Here is a 21,950-nt window from a genome sequence, read left to right as displayed (position 1 = left end):
AAGGGCACAACTAAGAACAAAGAATTTTCTGAAGTGACACCAGAAACAGGATTGAGGCATCAAGTTCACGTCATACAGGGTCCACTCAGTCACCAGACTGTAACGAAGAGGTTAGGCATGGGGTATTTGCTGATGGCTGAAGGCATTATAGTTTCTTGCTCATCTCCGTTTCTGGGTAAGCTCCATCTTAACAAGATTTTCCAGGCAAAATAAAAATAAAATTATGGAATTAATAAAATAAGGATGAGTGAGCAACAGCTCTATTCTGGGAACATTTTGGCAATTCCAGAAGAAACATGTCACAACTTCCCCAGATGAAAACATTAAGGACAAAATATTCTGGGACAAATGGTTTATCCAGTCAGAAACCAAGACGGAAACAAGCCAAACAATATTTTCACAATACCTCCCATACTCAGCCTATCGGGGGGCAGGCAAGGTGATAACCTAGACCACAGCAAAAATCCCAAGGCTTTGAAAAAGGCCAGGGTTTCACCCCCAAAAATGTGTTATTAATACTGAGGTGCACCATCTTATATCACTGATTGGAATGAGAGTGAATTAAACTAAGTTCATAAGTTCCTATTGTTTAGAAAAGGATTATTTCTAAAATAACATCCTTAGGAGAATAAACCAATATCTGTTTCAGTCTCAGTAGCACTTCTTAAATTAAACACCCATCTCAAAAAGTGAGAACATCCCCTCCCAAGTTCTGGAGCACTAAGTTCTCCCATGTTTTCATTTTTCAAATTTCTTTACACCCAGAAGCACAATCAAGGTCTCTTCAGGGCTAAGCATGCTGCCTGAGTCGGGCATCACCAGTCTGCTGCAGAAAGGTGAGGAGAAACACAAAAACCTAGAACAAAGCAGAGTTCCTGTTCCTATTTCTGATGAACCTTTTCAAACACAGAAATGAAGCCCATCTGAATGAAATACCATAAAGTTTTTAGGGCTTCTTATTTAGAATATGGCTGAGCCACAACACACTGAAGTCCCCAGTACCCCTCAGCCTTGATGTGAACTGCAGATTCTGGTCTAGGAAAATGGGACATGGACGAGGGTCACACAGCTGTACATACCCCTCTGAGACTTAAATCCTGGCCATTGCCAGCAATAACTGCCAGAAGGATTAAGGGAGTTAAGAGATCCCTACTTGTTTGTTTGGCTATGTGAGAGGAGTCCTCAGGGCACCGCACACAGCTCTGCTCACTTCCTCACTACAGGAACAAAACAACTGGGAAAGAAAGCATTTAACAACACATCTGTGACAGCCCTTTGCATTTAATGATTGCTCTGTCCAGTAACTTCTCCATGCTTCTTGGATCCATCTTCTAGAAAAGCAGATGGCTATACTGTCCATCTGGAATATTACTATCTTCCCACCACTACTCTTAGCACAGGCAAATACTGACTCACATCAATGAGAAAAAAAAAAAAAAATAAATCCCCCTTATGAAGCTAACACCACTTAAATTTTACAGCACAGATTCTGGGTCTCTGTCTGCCTTCAAAATGCCACAGATTTGCCCTGGTGTGACAATTCAGATCCAAAGCACTGCTTCGTCCTTCTTCCCGCTGCACCATTCTGCTTCCCAAGTCCCTGTCAGATGTCCATGTATGTATATAGAATCATAGAATCATTTAGGTTGGAAGAGACCTTTAAGATCATCCAGTCCAACCACTAACCTAACATTACCAAGTCCACCACTAAACCAATTAAGGGTAGAGTAGCAATTTCATGTTTCCTGGCTCGGTGACTGGATTATTTATAATGAAAGGAAAAACTAGGAATCATTAAGATTGGAAAGGATCTCTAAGATCATCAGTCCAACCATCAACCCAACACCACCATGTCCACTAAACATATCCATATCCATAGATGTACATACATATCCATGTATGTACATCCATGTACGTACATCCATGCCTGGCTGCTCCAGGGCAGGGGACAGGGGACCTGTGAGCGTGAAGCACTTGCAGTTATTAACAGTGGTTGGGACCAGAGACAAAACTTCTTAGTGACTCTGGCACCCACAGCCCGTCATATAGGATTCATATTTATATTAGAAATTAGGTTGGTGTTGTCACAGGTGGAAATACTATTGCAAGTGAACCAAGATTTCAGGTTGCTGGGGGTTTATATTGGTGAAATTTATAGTTGTATATGAAGTTTATATTGCTTCGCTTTTAAAATTGTCTCTCCAGCAAAATGCAATCAAATAGAAATTGTTTGCTGTTAACAGGACTCTTGCAGGGTCCAATGCATGGCAAACTTCCAGAGACAAGCCTGTTAATTATTACTTTGACGTTTTGGTGACAGAGATTACTTTAGAATAACAACAGGCCAAATCTGCAGATAAGGCAAACACCCATTTTGCAACCCAAACCTCTGACAATGAAGTCTAATTAGAGCGCCTGCTGGAAGATGAGGCGGGACTGGCAGCAGAGCATGTCACAGCCACTGTGAAAGGATCGGTGTCATGTTGAACATGAACTAGCACAGTGGCCACGGTCTGGGCACTTTGAGCCAGGATGGTCTCCCATCCAGGCTACTACTGTTTTACTGTGATCAACGTAATGTGCCCTCAAGTGCTTGAGGAGGGATATCTTTTGGCAGCCATCTCCCCTGCTCTGGCAATAAAGGCCCTTCCCTTCACTCTGCAGGAGTTGACTCCATAGGAGATTAGCTAACAAGAACAGATGAATAATAATGTTAATCTTAAACACAGGAGACTAAACTGTATGCTCTCCGGTGCCTCCTTTGGAGTCTCCCTGTTTCCCCAGGCTGCTTTCAGATGTTAACAACATGGCTAATGTGACAAAAATGCTCCTGTTTGTTTCTTCCTTTTCTAGCCAGCTAGAAAAAAACCAAACTCTTCCCAGTTGTGAAACACACAAGCACACCCCCAGGAAAAAAAAAAAACAAAAACCCAACACCTTTGCCATTTCTCGGCCAAGTAAGGGCAATGGACTGTATGAAACAGCTGCATGTAGCTCACTACCTTCATTTGCCACGGTGCTGCTAAAGGGCATCACACTGGTTCTGGTCTTCCCTTCTGCTCTTAACTCACTTTGGCTACCAGCTCCATCTGCCCAGTTTCTGAGGCAGCAAGACATAGCACATCCCAGATGCATCAAGATGCTCTTGCTTCTCTAAGTCATGAACACCCAGTCTGAGCACTCTTCTGCCTGAAAAGGATGACACTCATTTGGTCTTTTACCTCCTTCTTCCTCAGGGAAGCACACCTTTCCCTCAAACTCAAAGCAAATCACCATAAGAAAAGCTAGAAAGACACACATGCACGCCCTGGTACCCTCACCACATCAGACCTATTTATTGTGCAAGGCAATTACACTGATCGAGTCCTAAAAATAGGTCCTGAAGCAGAGAGCCTAGCAGAAACGGGCTGGAAAAGCCAGCGTGACTCTCCTCAGAATGTGTAGATCATCAGCTACACCACCACAAACAGCAGCAGTTTGGATGATTTGCCTGGACAGGTTGCTTCCTTTATTTCTGCAAATAATATGAGCAAAGAAATGTCATACGAGGAGGAAGACAGAAGAGCAGCGATAAAGAACAGACAAGGAGGGGAGGAACACATGAAGGTGTGTTCCCTTGCAAAGGGAGAAGTGATTTTCTTTTCAGAACATGTCCAGTGGGGAAAAAAAAAACCCCAAACCAAAACAAAAACAACCAAACCTTAATAACTTAGGCGAAAATAATAGGGGGAGAAAGAAACAAAAAGCCAGCCCATGATGTTTTCAGGGAATTACTTGGCTGGACACCATCAGAACATGCCGTTCCAAGTACCTTAGAAGATCAGCAGGGGAAGTAAAAAGGAACTACTTTACAGCTGGAAAATGTTTCCTTGCCTCCAAGAAAAAAAATTCAAGAAACATTTCATTTTTATTAGTGTATTTGGGGGAAAAGTTGCAAGATTAAAAAAAAAATTTAAGAAATTGCTTCAACTGAATATTCCCCCCCAAAAAAATACCATTCCCCCCTCCTTTTTTCCAAAAAGTGTTTGCTCCTTAAAAAGACCGATTACTTGGAACAGCCAGGACCATTATTAAGTTGAAAATTATTACAGGATCATATTAGGGTAGCAGTAATAACGACAATGTTCCTCTATTATGATCCTCTGCATGAGAGCTTATGCTCCTGCTCGCTAGCACAAGAACTCCAGTTCCAATGGATTCCAGTCACTTTTTTGAGCTCTGTAGATCAGAACATAACACATATATTTAAGTTCTTAGCACTGTTATTTAGGTTTATCACTGTATTTAGGTTAATATAAGAGGACAGGAAAGTGAATTACAAATAACTCACTTTTTTTCTTTGCTCATACAAGAAACAGTCTGTATTATTCTACAACATAATTATACAAGCCTTGAGGTATTTTATTTAAATAGCTTCTTTAAAAATACACTAAATAATAAAATTATATCAAGATCGGTTTATTTCTCATTAATCTTCTCAAGGCTCTCTAACCATGGTAGTCATTTCAAAGCTGCCAACCTATAATCACTCAGAGTCTATTTTTCAAAGTCATCAAACTCATCCCAATACCTCATAAGCCTCATCTTTAAAGTTAGAGCTAGTTAACATAATTTGATAAAAATTTATTGTTGTGGGAACAAGAGGGAGACACAATTCATAGCCCTTTTTTTTCCTAATATTTCCAGCAGTAAAGTTTGTCGTCCACATTACTCATGGCCATAAATTCCAGATATTCCCACCCCATTATAACCAATATTCCATGCACCAAGACAATTCCCATGAATGCTCAATTTGTTGGTGAAAAGCATGAGAAGCAACAAAAGGAAGATCTGGCCCATAAGATCCCATGCAATGTTTTAAAGCACTGGGCTATGGTGGAATGGAGAGAGTTGCTTGTGCGCTTGTTGAAATTTTTCAAGAAAGAAAAAATGCGAGCACAGGTCCCTTTTCAGTCCATATCAGAACAGAAACCACCATTACAACTGCATGTATTCAGTCACCAAGCCAACCAACCTAAATGTGATGTGCTCACATAAGGAAGAGAGCATACCCAGAAGCGCATCAACATACCCTTCACAGTATTTCACTGAGTCTGTCTCGTGTACACAAAGTACCTGTATTTTAGTATACAAATATTCTTCTCATATCCATAAACTGAAATCCTCTTCAGGTACAAATCAGTAGATAAAATTATTAATATCTAAACCAAATGCAAAAAGCTTGATCCACCCTCATCCTTAATATTTCTATAAGCTAGATTTCAATACCCCCTTCAAAATACAGGCAGATGATTTAGTATTTATGCTTTTTTCCGAAGCAGAAAAAATATCCAAGACAGTACTTGCTGATGCTATTTCTCTTACATTTTTAGCATCCCACATTTACCTGGTCATTCACATCACTTAAGTCCCATGCATAGAGGGGCTTTACTGCCTAGACTTGTCATGAGCATTCAATTGGCTTGACAACCATTTCTGAAGTGCAACTAGAGACAAGATCAGGACCCTGTAACTGATAATGAATAAAACCAGTTGTATGAATCATTTTAAGCGATGACTGGTTAAGTGTTCTTGCCTCTGATTAAGTGTTGCTGGGCTTTAAAAGCATGGGAAACATCAGTCTCAATATACTGCCAGGGTGCTGCTAAGGGCTTTATAATGTTTTAAATTTCAATGGATTCACATGTACCTCTCATGCACAAAATCATAGTTGACCACCTCTGTCTCAGCACTCCAGAGCAAAACCATGTGGCAACCACCCCACTTGAACATTACATTTCCCACTGTTGGTGAAAATGATCCAAATCAACTGATTTTACCAAATAAGACAACAAGAAAGTAGATTCTGAATCCAGATGATCCAGAATTACAGCCATACAGTAAGGATAAGACTTGTTTTGACCTGGATTTAAAGACCTCCACTTTTGGACACCTCCTTCTAGTAGCCCAATTCCACGGGGCCTTTGTAAACCCTACTGTTCCAGTCTGTGGATCACCAGGATGCAAGAACAGCGATAGGCAAGATGTACGGAAGACTGCTAACTCCATTAAATCTACCCTTGCTAAACAAATACAGTTCTTGAGGCAGATTTTTTAGTCTCTCCAACAAAAAAACGAGGCTCAGAAGCCAAGTGCCAGCACCAATTTTACCCTTAAAGAAACACACAGCATGATGGAGTCCTGCCTACACCAGGATCTCAAATGGGTGGCAATTCACTGTTAATATCACTAATGTTCACCCATCACCCCGCCCCTTCCCCCCTAGCTCAAAATTAAATCTAACAACCTGAAGACAATTCGACTTAATTGCAACTGCATCATCTTCTGCAGGATCCGACTGCCAATCCCTGCCATTTCAATGTGCAGTTGCTAGGGCAACGGGTGTGAAGAGCATCCTTTTGTGTTGCCACATGCATCTTTGGGAGGTGTGCCAACATCTGAGCTCCCACAGCTGGGATGGATTTAACACCTTCCTCCCCAGGAGCAGCCCATCCTTACTTCCAGTGCAGGGGCTATGGTAGCCAGCCCTCGGAAAGCAGCTACTTCTCCTCTGCAGATCGAAACCTGCTTGAGAATGACAGATGGCTGCAGCCAAGCTCAGTATAATCAAGCACAGAGGATGCTGTAACACTTTACCAAATAAAACGTTCAGCAGTGCTAGACTTCATTTGCAGGAGGTTATGGGGTACACAGTTCATTGTGTACATAGCTAATGAGGAAAGAAAAGATCATTTACCATCATTTAACAGTAATTTTCTTCTGGTGGTTTCCCATCTGCCTGTTGTTGTCCCCTCACCCGCCCCCTCCATACTAACAGAAGGTCGCATCATATCTACAGGACTACACAGTCTTCTCTCCACCTCCACAATTTTAACCTAGAAAACATGATTAATGTGTACAGAAACGTTCCCATCAACCTCTCCAATTATCTTCCAGGGAAGACTTTCTTTCCTATTTCTTTAAGATGAAGGGTGTAAAGTTATGCCAGAGCCTACTTCACCTATGACCTTTTATACCTTTTTTGAGTCTGCAAGGCTTATGCTGTTCTATAAAAATCTAGGTGCACTCCAACCTTTCCCTTTATATATGCACACATGTATGTTTAGCAAAGATACATCTGACTTAATCTTTTTCATAGCTGAGAACAAGCTGGAGCTCAAGATCACAAGCTAAATCTGCTTTTAATGGCAAGTAAAACATTTTTAACAACGGCAAAGAGCCTCCCTGCTACTGCACTCGTGTGTAATCACAGCTAATTACTGCATACAAAAGTGCCTGTTAAAATGATAAATAGTGTAATCTAGGAAGTCTTATAAACCTCTAGGAGCCCCATACAGAACCAGTAATGGAGTGCAACATCTGAAAGTCACCCACTGAAGGTTACAGTTGGTACCGCAGACTCACTTCTTCTGTCTGTGGAGGAGAACATCCATGTGTTATGATCTAGGATGTGACAGATGCAAAATGAAGCAGCCACCAGCTAAGATTTATTTCATGTTAGCACAAGGCCAAGTCTTTCACAGTCCTTTTCTCCTACAAACATGTTCCAGAGAAGCACCACAAATAAGCAAGCTGCAAGACACTGGTGCATGGCTCACACAACCTACAACGTGAAACCACCTTTGTATTCCCATCAATGCCTCCATATGTTTGAGGCACATAAAAGGATTCGTGAGCTCCCTCGAAGCTCTGCAGAGGCTCACCACCACACTTTGAACACATTTCCTCACCTCTCCAATTCAGGCACATTCCACGTGTGCCCATATTTCAAGTACAAACACAAATGTCACAGCACACAGGTCTTTGCAACTTGTGTTCATCTGCACTTCAGCAAGAGTCAATAACCACCACCAACAGAGAAACATGGACAATTCTGGGCATAGACAGGGAAGCAAAACCCAAAACTTTGACTGTTTCAGGATGCGTCAGCAGCCTTTGCAGAATAAGTCATTTTCACAGAAGAACAATAATCAGACCCTGCAAAGCTTGAGGACAAGGCAGGGGGCAGAGGGAGGGACCTCTATTCTGATTAAGCAAGAGCACTGGCGTTGTCCCATTATTTTTAACTGGAAAGAAGAGGCTGAAGGGAGGAAAAAAAAGCACGTTCAAATCTGAAAAAGTGATCATTAAATCAAGAGCTACGCTCCAGAAGGGAGCTGGGGGCACGGGAAGGGAAGCTGGCAAACCAGAGAAGTGTCACTATTCACAGGGGCTGTTACAATCAAATCAGTTTGTCACTCAGAAGGCAGCAATGTAACTACACTATACTGCTAAGAGTTCACATCACTTTGTCATGCCAGTTTATGGTATTCCCCTTTAATCTCCACCCTCCTCCAGCTCTGGATTATCCCTAGACCCCATCCTGACAGATATCCCAGGGTGCAATGAGCTGTTAGTCCACTCCATGCCCCAAAACTGTTCTTGCAGTGCACTGTCGGGCAAGTGCTCAAATCCAGACGCAGTGCCAGGATAACCTCCCTCTCCAGTGCCTCTCCTGCATGCATTACTGGACTCTGACATGTAGTCCCAAACATAAGCAGATGTCTCTGGTCTTGGTCACAGACAAACTGGAAAATAGGGTTAGACTGTAGCAATGCAGTTACCGAACAGACAGAAGAATCAAATGATGAAGACATGCATTATCTCTGAGGGGCATTTAACCCAGGTGTGCTTACACCTGACGGCCAAGTCTTTCATAACACTCATTCCACAAAATTTATGAGGACTGAGATACTGTTAAACATTCTGGAGGACTGCTTACTGTGACCACAAATCCTGTCACTGGGAACTTATGTGGAATAAAGAACATTAATGCAAAATATGTAAAGGTAACCCAGACTAAGTGCCCAGGCAGGCATGCCCTGAGCCTCTCCTGCCTTCCAAAGGAGGGCAAAATCTTCTAAGACAGGTATAAAGGCAGGGGAGGTTTCCAAGGTTCATATCAGCACCTGCAAATACAAAGATTTTTTAGCTCCCGAGACAACTGATCATTTTCTACCAGTTAGAAGCAAACAAAAGCTGGTGCCACCTTCAAGAAACACGTGCAGGTGCAGAGTCTGAGCTCCCAAGTTCTCTGGCACCTCAGTCCCTCACGCTGCCCTGGATAAGTCACCAACCTGCTCATCTCACACCCCCCAATTTGTGAACTGGGGAAACACTTGTTCTGTTTATTCCCATTGCTGTCTCATTCCAGAACACAGTGCCTTATTTCCTGATCCTTTTCACTTGCATGGTGATAACCACCCCTTAAAGGGTTGGAAAATTGGTGAGAAGAGCAGAGAACTGGGCCCATGGCATGCAGTGTTTCTAGGAACACGGGGCAGCCGGTGGGCCATGAGTATGTGATTCTCCACTTTCAGATATCCGACCTCTGACACCAGTGAATTAATGGTGATTTAAGCAAACACAGCAGCAGTCCCTCCTGTGGCCTGGGACACAAGAGGGGTGTCTTGGGAAGCAGTTCAGCAGTACTGTCAACACAGCATCTGTCTTTGCCATCTTACTGAAAAAGAACCAGCTCTGTCTTTCCAGAATATAAGGGTACAATCATAGCCCTTTCATAAATAAAAGATGCAGATGAAAGCAAAAACAGGGTTTATAAAGCAGAAGGTCAAGCAGGGAAACCAGGAAAGCACATGATAAGACTCTCATTCTGTAGGATCAGACTATTATTTTCATTTATGAACAACTAAAGAATGTCGCTTATCTCCGAAGCATGCTTATCCACTCTTTCCCCACATGGATGCCTGCCCTGGTTGCGGCATCATTGCTATCTGTTTAATGCTGACAAAGATGTCTGTGGGATTTAATTCTTTTTACAAGGTCAGTGCTCAGTGAAAAAATTGAGACAAACACGAGGTTTAGTTAAAAATAAGACAGACAAAATATCCTTTCAGCAGAGTGACTGTCGTTCACGGGTATTTTCACTAGAGCTGCTTGCTGCTGAAAGCCGATGCTGAGCAGGACCACCACACAGAGGCAGTGTCTGCCCTCAGTAGGGGGTTAAGCAGGGCAGGACATCCCAGGGCCAGCAGACACAGCAGTGGGCGAGAGGCTTCTCCTACCTCTTGGCAGGAGACAGCTGCCCCCACCCCCACTTCAGCCTGGCAGAGGGGACAGAGACTCCAGGGAAATCACAGGAAAAGAGCAGGATGGGCTTTGATGCCAATATCAATGGGCAGAAAAAAGTGTCCACCAGTGGGGGGGGATTCTTTCTTCCTCTTTTTCTAACAAACCAACAGGTTTCCCCCACAGAAAATTGCAGGTGTTTTGTGTCTTACATCATTGCTTTTGATCTAAAGAAGAATAGAATTAGACTGGATATAAGGAAGAAATTTTTTTACAATGAGGGTGGTGAAGCACCGGCACAGGTTGCCCAGAGAGGTAGTGGAGACCCCATTCCTAGAAACCTTCAAGGTCAGGTTGGACGGGGATCTGAGCAACCTGGTCTGGTTAAAGATGTCCCTTCTCACTGCAGGGGGGTTGGGCTAGATGATCTCTAAAGTTCCCTTCCAACCTAAAGCATGGGATCTAAATGGTGGGCAGCTAATTCTAAAAAGGAGAGTCTATCAGCTCTGCATTAGGTTCTAAAAGCACTTCTTGAAAACGGCTGTGCAAAAGCAGCCATTTATAAAATCTTGCTCACAGACTGAGCCCTTCTGTCTGAGGACAGTTCTGATCTGCCCCTGCATGACTTCCCCCACAACAGGCAGATACACTGTCCCTCTGCGATGGTGTGGAGCAAACAGAAGAGGGAAGGACATACCTCAATTATCATGTGATGCAAGGGGGTCAAGTGCAGGTGCTGCAATAGGAAGGTGGGGATATGCTGGCCCCACTCTCCCTCAGTGGCAGCCTGGGACTCCACAGAAGCAGTGGGAGCACCTCCCTGGATGGTGCTGGGGGCAAAGGAGGGAATAAGCTGTACCTCATAAAGACACGTCACAGCAAGGAGGCTTCCTGCACACTGAAGGGCTCTGGAAGACACTGCACCTTTGAAATGGTCATGCTCAGCTCAGTTATTATTTTGCAGGTGGACAGAGGAACTGAAATATTAGCAGAGCCCAATGTCCTGAAAGACCAGCAAAGGGTTCATCAACACCTGAATCCACCCTCTGAACTTCTGGTAGGCAGAGACCGGGCACTTGTGGGCTATGATTCATCTCAGCCTGAAGCCAAGATCTTGGGTACGTCAGTTGATTCACACCCTAAATACATCAATTCCTCTCCACTGCCTGGAATGGGAGCTGGTAATGACTACCCCACATCAGACATCCATTACAAGCATCTAACCTTTGGGCAAGGCGAGTCCTGCCCGGAATGCCCATAAACTGCCTTGGGCTGAGCAACCAAAGGGTTGGCCAGGACAGGCCCTTCCCTCCTCTCCCCTGGGGATACAGCAGGCCAGAAGGGCAGGAGCCGAGACGCTAACTGCCAGGAAAATCACAGACAGTGTCATCTATCAACAATTCTGACAGAAAATGTCACTCTGACAAAGATGATTTTTTTCTATGAAATGAAGTCCAACACTTCCAGATTTTTTCCCCCGAAGTGAAAAACAATTTGGCATTTTCATACTATTTTTACTTTTCATAACCCATCACTGGTATGGAGAGTGTCACCAAGGAAGGTGACATAGAAACAAAGCAAAATAAGGTCCAAGCTCATTTTTAGGCAAGTCTTCTGGCACATTCAGACTTTTCTTTTTCCTACTTAGAATAAAATATGGAATTTCACAGTGCTACAACTTGCCAATTCCATGTTTCAGCCAGCTCTATCAGATATCCCCGGTGGGGTCAGACCTTTTGAGTTCATTTACTATTCAACACTGAAATACAGCATTATCAGCAAACATGCACCTAAGCTCCTGCACACAGTCAGAACCCACCAGCCTCGCCTGCCAACTGCATACCATGCCACACTGCACCCAAAGAAACCGAGACCCAGTACTGCACATAAGCAGTGCACAGTGCTCTTATTTGTTGGATGATCCTTCCATAACAACATTTCTCCTTGGAAAGTCACACCGTCCTAAGGAGACTGCATGGTAATTACACAGTGCCTTTTGTGTTCACCCGTTTCTTAATACTGGGGTGCCACAGAAGTAACACTACCCTGTCTTTCTTCTCTTTCCCAAAGAGACTTTAAAAGTACAAAACAAGTAATTAATGTCAGGTTGTTAATGACTTATCACTGTGAGCCTGACTGGAATGAGCAAACAGAACATATTTAACATTGCAGGTGCAGATCCAAGGACAAAAACAAAGTGGAAGAAACCCTTTACCGATTCTCCTCTTTTCTCTGTCTCACGTATTCTCCTTTTTCCATTAGAGCAGAATAAAACCCTTTTGACTACACAGATAGTCTTCCTAAGTATTTGCTCTGTCTGGCCACCACCAACATTTAGGGTAACTGAAAAAAGCATGAGCATATCTGTGAGCTGAAACTAAAATACCGGCTTTCACTTCTCTCAGAAAAGCTTTAGATTCACAGATCCCAAATGTACTTGTTTGGACACCAGCATCAGCAACTGCAGCAGCATCCCCCAGCTCTGTGTGTGCTGGGCAGCACTCCCCAGCTGCTCAGACAGCTACACAGGCTTCCTACAGCAAAAAGCTGCTTGTTCATACTAGTATACATGTACCAGCATCTGGACAAACTATCCACTGCCTATGTAGTGGGAGGACAGGAAACAGGGTATCACCATTTAGTTCCTCCACATTCCAGATGCTGTACAAACATCTGGGAGTGGCCGGGGGAGACACAGCTGTAGTTTTTGGGTGAGTTGGCGAGGCAAGACAACTAAGTGGCCTGCTCAGAATCTGTCTCAGTAGATGAGAGTTCTGGCCTTTGCCTTATGCTCATATTGCAAGGCCATTTCCCTCTCCAAAAAAGGGAACACTCTGGAAAGCCCATCACTCCAAAAGGACAATTAAGCATTCAGCCAGTTAATTTAGAGTACAATATAGTTCCATATGGCAGAGAGGAGATAACCCATGAACAAACATTGGGAAGTAGATCCTCACCTGTGCTCTCCTGCACAGAGATAAGCCCCTCTCTGTCAAGACGTTCTAACAGGCTCACCATGAGAACAAAGGCAGCTTCCACCACCTCCTAGGCACCAACTCCCTCTCTCCCACCCAAGATGACTGGGCGGGAGACTGGGATGCTCTAGCTATTCTCCACAAATCGGTAGGAGTAGCCCCACATGGGGCCCAAGAGCTGCTCTATCTTGGAGCAAGGAAGGGGAGCAAGGAAGGGGAGCAAGGAAGGGGAGCAAGGAAGGGGAGCAAGGAAGGGGAGCAAGGAAGGGGAGCAAGGAAGGGGAGCAAGGAAGGCACAGCTTTAGAATAGCACACAGAATCACAGAATGATTGAGGTTGAAAGGGACCTTTGGAGGTCATGTAGTCCAATGCCCCTACACCATTATTCAGATCATTAATAAAGATGTTGAACAGGACTGGGCTCAGTATTGACCCCTGGGGTACAATGCTAGTTACTGGCCTTCAACTAGACTTCATACCACTGATCACCACCTTGAATGAACACACACACACACAGAATGGCCTAAAATGGCATCCTTGTATAGAGCCTAGCTCTTGCTTCACATCTCTTAGGAAGCACAAAGGCCTTCCCTGACCTCGCTGTGACTGTTGCATGGTATTTCCCCTTCTAGGAGGGGATGAAAGACTCCAATAAACAGGAAAGTGCTACAGAAATAAAAATAAACCCAAAGACTTTGGAATACTTAATTTTTTTCCAAATCCATTCTCCCCATTCTTCAGTCTCATGTCTTACTTGGAAAACCTAAAATGAGAAGCAGGAAAGCAACCCTTGCTCAGTTCACTAAAATTTCAGTATTGAAGCTGCTGTGAGAAATGACCACCCCCAGAAAAAAAAACCAAACAAACCCAAAAAACCCCCCAGTCTAATGCCATCCAGGCAAATACAGCAGAGCCTTGGTCAGCCTCATCTGTTATCCCATCACAGAGAACAGGGAACAGTACTAGCTGCATATGAAGTAGATCACATTGTCACTGGCATCATGTCTTCTAAGAAAAGACACCCAAGTCTGTGCTTCCAAAAAGATTAATCGTAATCCCAAAAGTGGACATGGGTGAAGTAAAGGACAAATTCACCACACTTAAGAGTAAAAACGCTGTCTGCATCTGGCTAGAGGCTTCCACTGCCCTCTTCATTACACTTGTCAGAGTATGAGAACAGATTACATTCTCTGATGGAAAGCCACATTGTCAAAGTTGAGAATGATTTTGTGTTCTCCTGAATTATTTGCTTATGGCTGTGAACTACTTTATAAATACAAGATATGTGAAGCATAAAACCTGAGAGCAAACCAATTAACAGAGCCCAAATATAAGTAATATTAACAATTTGAAATGTCTAGTACATTGGTCATAATTAGAAGGGAATGACATTTGTTTTCCTGTTAAGATGCTAGTAAAAATGGCAAATAGACATAAGCATTATTGGTTGTGTACAGACAACAGCTGTTCATTTTGAATATAAAATTACTGGTGTGTAGTTGAGGTTTTATAGAAGTCAAAGGCAAAATCCACAGTAACTTCAGCATAGCCATGCAGAGACCAGAGATTATATCAATCAATAAAGGAAAACTCTCCATTTCCTCTGGGTAAAACTTGCAGCTAAGATTTCACCAGAACCTGTCTGAAACACAGCCAAGGAAGAGGGTATCAAGTTCACTACAGAACAAAGGTTTGCTTAGACACCTCTTGGGAACTCACCTTCTCTCCTCTGCATCAGCTACACATCTGTATAGTTGAGTGTTTTGTGGGATTAGCTTATGAGCATCCTGCCTTATATTGCAGAAGTCATTCAAAGCTCTTAAGACCCACATGTAGCTGGGCTTTTTGGTTCCAGTATAGTTAATACAAAAGGTCACCTGGCAGTCAACTAGACATACACGGTTTCCCCTTATTTTTGGTACTATGTAGAGAGCAAACCAACTGAATCTGGAAGCACAAGTTAGTTCCCCATGGAACAGAAATTAATCCATTTGCTTTGACCAGAAAGTGGGTATATGCTGATAATGAGGACTCTCAATTCATTCCACTGGTGGAAGTTAGAAATACCCAAGCATTTTTTTAGTGTCACAAGACCACTCCACCAATAGTGCCTTGCTGCTTGCTGCCTCAGACAGACCCCTCGCTGGGCAGACTGTGACTCTTCTCTTTCCTACTCTCTCCTCCAAGAAAAATTACAAATAATTTGTTTATACATATAAATGAACTAGCCAGCTATCTGAGATTGGAGAAACTTCCCCTTGCTACTGTGAGACTTCCTTTCCCCATGCATTTTAATAAGGCACAAGTTACTCTGAAAACATGCAGAGAACTATAATAATCAACAATAATCCTACACTATTGAGTTGTTTCCAGTATTCCAGGCAGGAAGATGCTATCTATTCAGTTAATAAAGTCTAATTTTCTATAGTGTTTTTTGCAAGGGTTCTAGCTAACTTTAAAGAGACAACTTGCGGGGACACTAGATTGGATAGCTAAAGCTCAGATTTTATATTTCAATTACTGTGCGTACACACCAGGCCCTCAGAAGTGACAGCTATTGAAGAGAAACTTCAATTAAGAATCTCAACACCCTGCTGAAATGCTTCTGTCAACACAGCAACCTAGACAGGTATATATCCACAGACTGACCCAGGAAATGAAGAATTTATTCACAGAATATATTCCTGTATTGACTGATCTATTAACTGATAATTAATTAATTACCAGCATTCTTAATTAATTACTGGTATTCTTAATTAAATAGAGGGCTGATTTAAACATCATTATCGCTGGAGTCACCTCACACTGTTCCTTGTTATTAGAGACACATCAACAGTGAAAAGCATGATTATGCTGCACAGAACGCTTCCTTTTTGTCTTTTTACAGTAAGGTATGACTTTCATTTTGGACAACAGTGTGACACAGAGGGGCTGCTGTCTGAATCACACAGTGACAGGAAACGAATGGAAAAAGGGAGGGAGAATATATTCACATAACTGTGTTTTAGCACAGAGAAGACAGTAGGAGTGGAACAATACAAACAGCACCTCCTCCCAAGGACAGCATCAGTTACCTTTGGGCGCTTCCATTCAACTTTCCTTGGTGGTGCTGACTGATAGAAAAGGGACTCATCTGAGGCTGGAAACTCGGGATCTTCGAAGAGCTGTCTCTGCTGGATACACTGCCCTTTCAGCTCGTGGTACTTCTGATCTCTGAAGAGTTGCACTGATGAAGACATACCTTTCTGTCTAGATAAGAATATTGGTTTGTGCAAATTATGAAGACTCTTTCAAGTCCATAGGTGACACCACCCACTGGTCTTTAACAACAGAACATATAACTTGTTCTAAACAAGATTAATTACTGATTTCTGTCAAAAAAAAAAAAAAAGGATTATAAATTAGATTATGTGAAGTAGTAGACTGGAAAACCATAAACCCCAAGATAATATTATCTATTAGGATGGTATTTTTGGCTGAACAGAACTCTTACCGGGAAAGACATTAGAGAGTCCAGACCAGACACAAAAGCAGCATTTTGCTTTGCTTAATTGATTGGAAAGGTAACAGAGTGGAGCTTGGCTCTCAGTCTGTACTATGTGTGAAGGGCTAGACCATCTTTCTGTCCTACATTCTTCTTCTGGCCACTAAAGCTCTAATTATCCACTCCAACTCTTAGGCCTAAAGAAAACCAAAAACAGATTTTCACAGTTCTCCATCTTAATTTAAGTGACAATACTTCGGCTAGTATTATTGTCTTTGAACTTTATGCTATATTTCAGGGAACTGAATTCCCAGAAGCAGCCAATATTTGCAAATAACTGATGAGAATTAAAAAAAAAAACCACCAAACCAAAACACCAACCCACACCAAACCTCACAACAACAAACAACCCAAACAAATTGCTCTCAGGCCTTAGTTCCCAGAATCACGACTATCTGACCTGGCAAGTTTATGGTCACAGCCACAGAGCTTAAATAAATTACTTTAAAATATTCTACAAATCAGAAATCAACTACAGAAATCATTCAGGATAGTCTGAAGTCTGGGAAACATGAGGGATACTACCTCTGTTTAAAGAGAGGGAGTGGAGAGAGTATCTGAACTTACTCTGTTTGGAACGCTCCTGTGCGTCAATTCCTCTCCTCTTCCTTCCCACCACGGGTTAGAGAGGTATCTCCCCTTCCTTGAGTTATCTACAGCAATAAAGACAAACGCAGGTTGTCCTGATGTTGGATCATAAGAATTAAACAACATGCATGCAGTGGAGCATGGCATCACATCGTCCTAGCAGCCTACTTGCTGTGGTCCTGTTGCAGTGACCTCAGCTCGTGCTCCTTGAGCCACTGGCCGCACGAGTTGAATGAGATTCCACACATTTGCAGAAAACTAAGCCAAGCTAGGCACAAGCCTTTCCAGGCATGCAAGCGAGCACAACGGGAGAAATACAGAAGAGCAATGAGGAACACCTGGAAGTGTCAAATTTATCATGGTCTTTGTTCTTGTGAGTGAAAGCTACCGTGGCCAAAATAGTCTAGGGATGGTTTTAATAGCTTCCCTCTCTCTCTCCTCCCCCCTCCCCTGCTCCTCTCCCCCCCCCCCCCGCCCCCCAAAATAAATTAGATGGTCCTTCAAGGATGAGAAGTACTGCTCTAATGACTTCACTCATTGGAATGAGGAGAATATTCAGGAGTGCTCTTCTAACCTTGTTGACGTTCTTGCACCCATTCCAAAGCCTCCTACCCACAGTCCAAGTAATCTACCCATAAGTGCAAGTACCACCTGATTTCTCCCAGCAGAATCTTACATGGCAAGGTGACAAAGAACCAGTTTATTCTTGTTATTTCAACCACCCAAATCTTCAAACGCCAGCTCATTCTCCATCCTTTCTCAAGGCAAAAATCCAGCAATAGGTTTTGCATACATCAGGACTGTAATGACTTTGAGTCAAACCCTGATGCTGCTGGAATCAATGGAAAAATTCGTATGCCTTCAGCCAGGCCAAAGCTCCCCCTTCCAGAACTAGGCACTGGAGTCCCTTCGTGACCGTGTTACCCAGTTTCAATAAAACAAAACTACACTTAAACAAACTGTTCAAAACCAAAATGGTTCAGTGAAAGTATGCTGTTTTCAACAATTTCCTTTTTCTTAAGGACTATTTTCTTGCTAATGTTCTTCCTCAAAAAAAAAAAGTCACAAGGCATCCATCTCACTTGGCAGATGGCCTCCCAAGACAAGGCAAATAGACTTGCTTCCCCCCACAAACCAGTTCTTCAAATTCAAGTGCAGAACAACTTGTCGATTATACAAAGATAGCTCAGGGACAAAAAAAATTAAAAAAAAAAGATATTAAATAGTTTGCCAGTTATCATGAAACAATCTATATCCCACCCAAATTAGCCATTCTTGCTTATTAAAAATTCCCCACGAGCTAACTAACATTCGAAACCAGGCCTACTTGCAAGATATGCTTGTTTTTAAAATAGCCCCTGGGTGATAAGTTTTTCAGCTGGCACTACCTAATTCATAGCGATAGGTTTTTAATGACCTCATTCCCCCACCCTTTCTCCCCTTCTATCTACTGGACTGGAATGCGAATCCTTCACTGATTAACACCCCATTACACAACAGCCAGTCTTGCAGCAATGCACAGAAAGCGGTCATAAAGTACAGCACACGAAATCAAGCTGCTACCCACCTCACCCTGGGCTCCACGGGGCAGTGCTCACCAAGGGGAATGCTAACATGGAGAAGGCTTCTCCCGCCAGGCTGTTAACCTGCCCCTCTCCAGGCTCCCCGTGCCATCCTGAGCAAAGGAGCGAGCGCGTGTCTTAGAAAGGGACCTGGGCTCCCGGGGCTGCCCAGCCTGGCTGATAGCTGCTTTCCATCCGCCCCGGAGACCCCAAGCTCTGGAGCTGAACTGAGGTCCCATCACCATCTGGTGAACTAGTAGGAAGCCACTTCGGCAGGAACCCAAACCCACCCTTTTGAAACAAAACATAATTCTCTCTTTCTTGTTGGAAAGTTCACAGTAAAGAACATAAATGCAGTTTCTATACAATAGCCTAGTGGTTTGAGCACTGAGGATGGAGGACCACAGCTGAGGCCCTCCTCTTCTGGGGTGTGCACCTACCAGGACATGGCCTAACCTGGCCGAGACAGACAGCAGGCTCCTGGCTCCCACTCCAAGGTTTATTTTTGAAGCAGCTCCCATTTTTTGACCCTCAGTGCAACACTGAAGCTCCCAAACTAAGAACCACACTCCCTCCTCCTTTCTGGAGTTCACAGTACTCAGTAGCACAGCTTCCCCTGCTCTGCACCCAACACTTACCCCTGGTTCGGCTGACACTCATAATGTCCGACTGCGCTGAGGAAACACCAAGCACGGCTCAGCAGCCGCTCTTTCCAGGGCTCCCTGCACTGTCATGTGATACTGAGTGAACTACACACAGCGTAAAGAGGGCTAAGAAGCATGGTCCTAAAAATACCGTACCACAGTTCAGAGGCCTGCTACTATTCTGTGGAGAGAAAGGGACCACTCCAGGGGAGGGACAGAAGAGAGAGGGAGGGTGGAAAAAACACCAAACAGCTCTACAGGTCATCCATTCTTCTATTTTTGTTTAATTCCCTGACCATATACAATTACAGTTTTGCTTTTTATCTTTTGCAGCCTCTGAGCTGAGCTGCCCAGCACTTCACCTCTCTGGGCAGCACGGCAGCTCCACAGCTGACCCCAAGGTTTCTACAGCACCATAGCAATCCCCCTTGATATCAGCAGGAGTACAGGAGGTCCCACATCTCTCACCTTCCAACCACTGAGCTATAAAGTCTTATCCTGACCCTCTCTTTTTCCAGTGAGACACCTATTTTGATCAGAAAAAGGATTTCAGCAGAACTGTGAAGACAAGCCAGTGCAGGTCCCCTTTTCAATTAGGTTCTACTCGCGGAGCAGAGACCTCTTCTCAGCCTGAGAAGAGAAGCATTTCATTTGTACTCACAGTTAATACTGAGAGATGCTTTCCCCTGTTGGAGCCAGCAAGAGGATGGCTAGATCACATTCAGCACAGTGGCAAATACCAGCTCCTGGTGTTATTAGCAGCCTTAAATTAAAGGGACATTCACTTGAAATCCAGTTCTTCACAACAGCAGTAAGACGAGCTTAAAGTATTATTTCCACTACCCAATAGTATTTCTTTACACTCACATTTTCCTGTCTTAAACTTTCTCTTCCCCAGCTGCTACATAGATTGACAACAAGCAAGACTGACTAAGTGTCCAGACAGGCGTACGAGGGAAAATTACACCCTCGCTACCATTAAATTCATGCAATAAGCACACAAAAACTAACAGAAGTCATCTCTTCTCAGCCCATTTTTGTTACTCCGTGTAACTAAGAAACACACAGGGTAAAAAGTCAGAGAGAGAAGTTATTGCAGCTGTTAAGCCAACTGTGCCCCTCAGCAGCGAGCTGGCTTGCATGCAAAAGCATCCCTCCCACTCCCATCCCTGCAGGAGGGGCGCAGGGACGGAACAGAGCTGGGTTTGCCTTAACAAAAACCAGCGCTTTCAGTTCCAAAGGCGAACAGTGCCAAGCAGCTGCAGTGAACCCGCTGTTCTAGATGAAACTCCTCTTCAAGGAAGAGGCTTGGCACATTGTAACACATAAATTTTACCACACACCCCACTTTCCTGTTCCCGTTGCAGGACTCAAAGGAATTTCCATGCACAGCACCAGGACTAAAAGGGCAAAGTGCATTTCTAGCCAGTATTTAACGCCACCATTGAACACAGCTTTGAACATGAAGCTGCTTCTTCCAGCAAGTGGAGTCCTGAAATGAAACTGCCAAAGCTCAGGCACACCCCAACCTTGGGACCACGTTCCTGCTGTTCCAGGAGTCCCCATCTGGGAAGACCACGGAGGGATGCCAGGAAGGATACACACAGCATATGCTGTGCTCTGGGGTAGCATCCCAGTTTTAAGATTATTATCCATTTGCAGGTACCAAGCTTGCTTTTGTTTCATGCAAACAGCAGCCTTACCAATAGTAATAACAACCAACACCTGGTTCTTGGGTTTCTCATTTGTAACTGCAGTTGTGCCCTTGTCTTGACAAGGCACAAAAACCTCCCGACTCTAACTCTGTTCTTTCAATACTGACTGATAACCAAACCTCAGAGCCACTGTTTAGACTGTGGCAGCAAAACAGGGACTCAAGCATTTACCTGTTTACAAACATAGTTTAGTATTTTCCCAAACATCTCTTTCTCGAAACTCAGCTTGCTTCAGAGCAATCAAATCAGTAAGTGCCTCCAAAAAAGCAGCCCTGCAGCCAAAAGCTTTAAATTACTCTGAACTGGTTTTCTGTAAAAACAATTAAAGGCACTTCCAGGGCTCCAGCTGGAAAAGGTTATTGCCTTCTCTTCCTGTGCAGAATGATCACACGTCCTCACAAAGCAGTGACTTTGCAAATTTGTATTAAGAATGCGGGGGAATTTAAAGCGGTTGAAAAGCTTCCACTTCACATACACTGTGGTTTCGTAATCTTGGCTATTCCACTGCTACTGATGTATCAGAAGCATTACTGCCCATAACACAGACCATTGCTACCGGAGAAATTTACTCATTCAATTCTTTAAATAGTTCAACACACTAACTGCACTGGGAGTCTTTATGCTGGATTGGGTATCCTCTCTTCTCCTGCATAAGCCAATATAAAAGTATAAAGTCAGTGTTAAATGGGTATTGTATGGATATGCAATTGCATTAGTAAGAGCACATTCAATTTGGATCAGATTTGCTGCACAGGGTACTTTAATAGCACCTGGTCCAGTATTAATGACTGCGGTCCCAGGGCTTCTCAGTTGTTTTGGATGGTAATGCTCTCCCCGGCTTGGATGAAATACCA

The 21,950-nt window shown here is 43.5% G+C and overlaps 1 protein-coding gene across 2 annotated transcripts in view; it reads right to left on the bottom strand.

Moving 5' to 3' along the window:
- Nucleotides 1–16,282, bottom strand: part of CAPN6 (calpain 6) — a 58,028-nt gene extending 41,746 nt beyond the window's left edge. For both annotated transcript variants that reach the window (XM_009491060.2, XM_075720606.1), the window contains exon 1: nt 16,118–16,282. In XM_009491060.2, coding sequence (XP_009489335.2) covers nt 16,118–16,282 — 165 coding nt within the window. The remainder of the gene's footprint in view (nt 1–16,117) is intronic.
- Between the last annotated feature and the right edge of the window lie 5,668 nt (nt 16,283–21,950).

The sequence above is a fragment of the Pelecanus crispus genome, chromosome 13, assembly GCF_030463565.1.
Source record: "Pelecanus crispus isolate bPelCri1 chromosome 13, bPelCri1.pri, whole genome shotgun sequence".
NCBI lineage: Eukaryota > Metazoa > Chordata > Aves > Pelecaniformes > Pelecanidae > Pelecanus > Pelecanus crispus.
This window is presented reverse-complemented; position numbering and strand designations above follow the sequence as displayed.